The 1,215-nt window shown below is 60.7% G+C and overlaps 1 protein-coding gene across 2 annotated transcripts in view; it reads left to right on the top strand.

The window, feature by feature from the left end:
- Positions 1-1,202, top strand: part of RHOT2 (ras homolog family member T2) — a 20,041-nt gene extending 18,839 nt beyond the window's left edge. For both annotated transcript variants that reach the window (XM_014961819.1, XM_014961818.1), the window contains one exon: positions 124-1,202. In XM_014961819.1, coding sequence (XP_014817305.1) covers positions 124-241 — 118 coding nt within the window. In that variant the 3' untranslated portion in view covers positions 242-1,202. The remainder of the gene's footprint in view (positions 1-123) is intronic.
- Positions 1,203-1,215: the final 13 nt, after the last annotated feature.

The following is a 1,215-nucleotide window of genomic DNA, read 5'->3' as shown; positions in this document are numbered from 1 at the left end:
GCTTCTCTTCTTGGGTGTGGGGGGGGGGTGGTGGAAACACTCCAGGCTTGAGTTTTTGGGGTTTTTTTGGCGAGCCATCTCCATGCCCTTTCCTCACCAGCCTCTCCTCTCTTTTCCCTGCAGGCACTTGAACGCCGTGGAGCTGAGAGCCGCGTCCTTCTGGCTGCGGGTGGCCTTGGGGACAGCAGTGACAGCTCTGGTAGGGTTCACCCTCTACCGCCTGCTCAACAAGAACAAATGAGGGGACTCACCCCCCCGGGACCCCCCCAACGCTGTGACACCAGCCTCCCCCTCCCCAGTGACACCCCGCGGAGGGGCCCTGCCTCAAACTGGTCCCTGGTGGGGAAATCCTCCCCTTTTTTCCCCCCCCTCCCTGGATTGTCAGGACCAGTGAAACCAGACTTCCCAGCACCAGCAGGATAGATCCCCCAGCACCGGCTCAAACAGCTGGAGGATCATCCCCATCTTTTATTCTCCTTGTTTATTTTTTTTTTTTTTTTAACATTTGTTTTTAAGCTCAAACGTGAGTGTTTCAGTGTCTGTTGGGCCGGGCGCATCCCTTCCCCAGGGGGCTGTGCTGGTGCCCTCAATTTTGGGGGAGGGGGGGGGAGGACACACAACATTTCCAGTGTCCCTGGGGAGCTCCAGCAGCGGCAGAGCTGTAGGACGGGCTGGTGGCTTCGGTCCCCTGTGTCACACGTCCCATCTCCTGTCCCTGTTTCCCTCAGCTGACACCCCCACCTCCCCCCTCATTGTGTTTTGGGGTCCCTCCTGCTGGGATGCAGCCACCCAGGGGAGGGAGTGAAGGGATTCTCTCTTGTTTCTACCCAAAAATACCGGCCAGCCTGTGAGGTGCCAGCCTCTCGCCCCCCCTGCCCTCCTGGGTGGCCTGTCCCCTCCCCACTTGGCCACCAGTATTCATGGCCACCAGTATTTTTGGGAGCCCTGGGGGGGTGGCTGTGGGGGTGCAGGGCTGCCATCCTTCCTGGCCGTGCCATGTGGCCCGTGTCCTGTTGTCCCCCTGTCCCCTTGGGGGGCTGTCCCCCTGTCCCCTCGGGGGGCTGTCCCAAACCCCCAGGACATCTCCTGTAGCTACAACTGGAAGCTCTTTCCTCGCTGGGCGGCTGATGTGTCCTCAGCCCAGCTCCATCTGGGGCCAGAGAGACCCACAGCATCCCCATCCGTGGGTCCCAAAGAGGGGTGACAACCTCTGCT

This window comes from Calidris pugnax, unplaced genomic scaffold (assembly GCF_001431845.1).
Source record: "Calidris pugnax isolate Ruff unplaced genomic scaffold, ASM143184v1 scaffold557, whole genome shotgun sequence".
Taxonomy (NCBI): Eukaryota; Metazoa; Chordata; class Aves; order Charadriiformes; family Scolopacidae; genus Calidris; species Calidris pugnax.
Note: the sequence above shows the minus strand (reverse complement) of the source record. Positions and strands in the feature narration are given on the sequence as shown.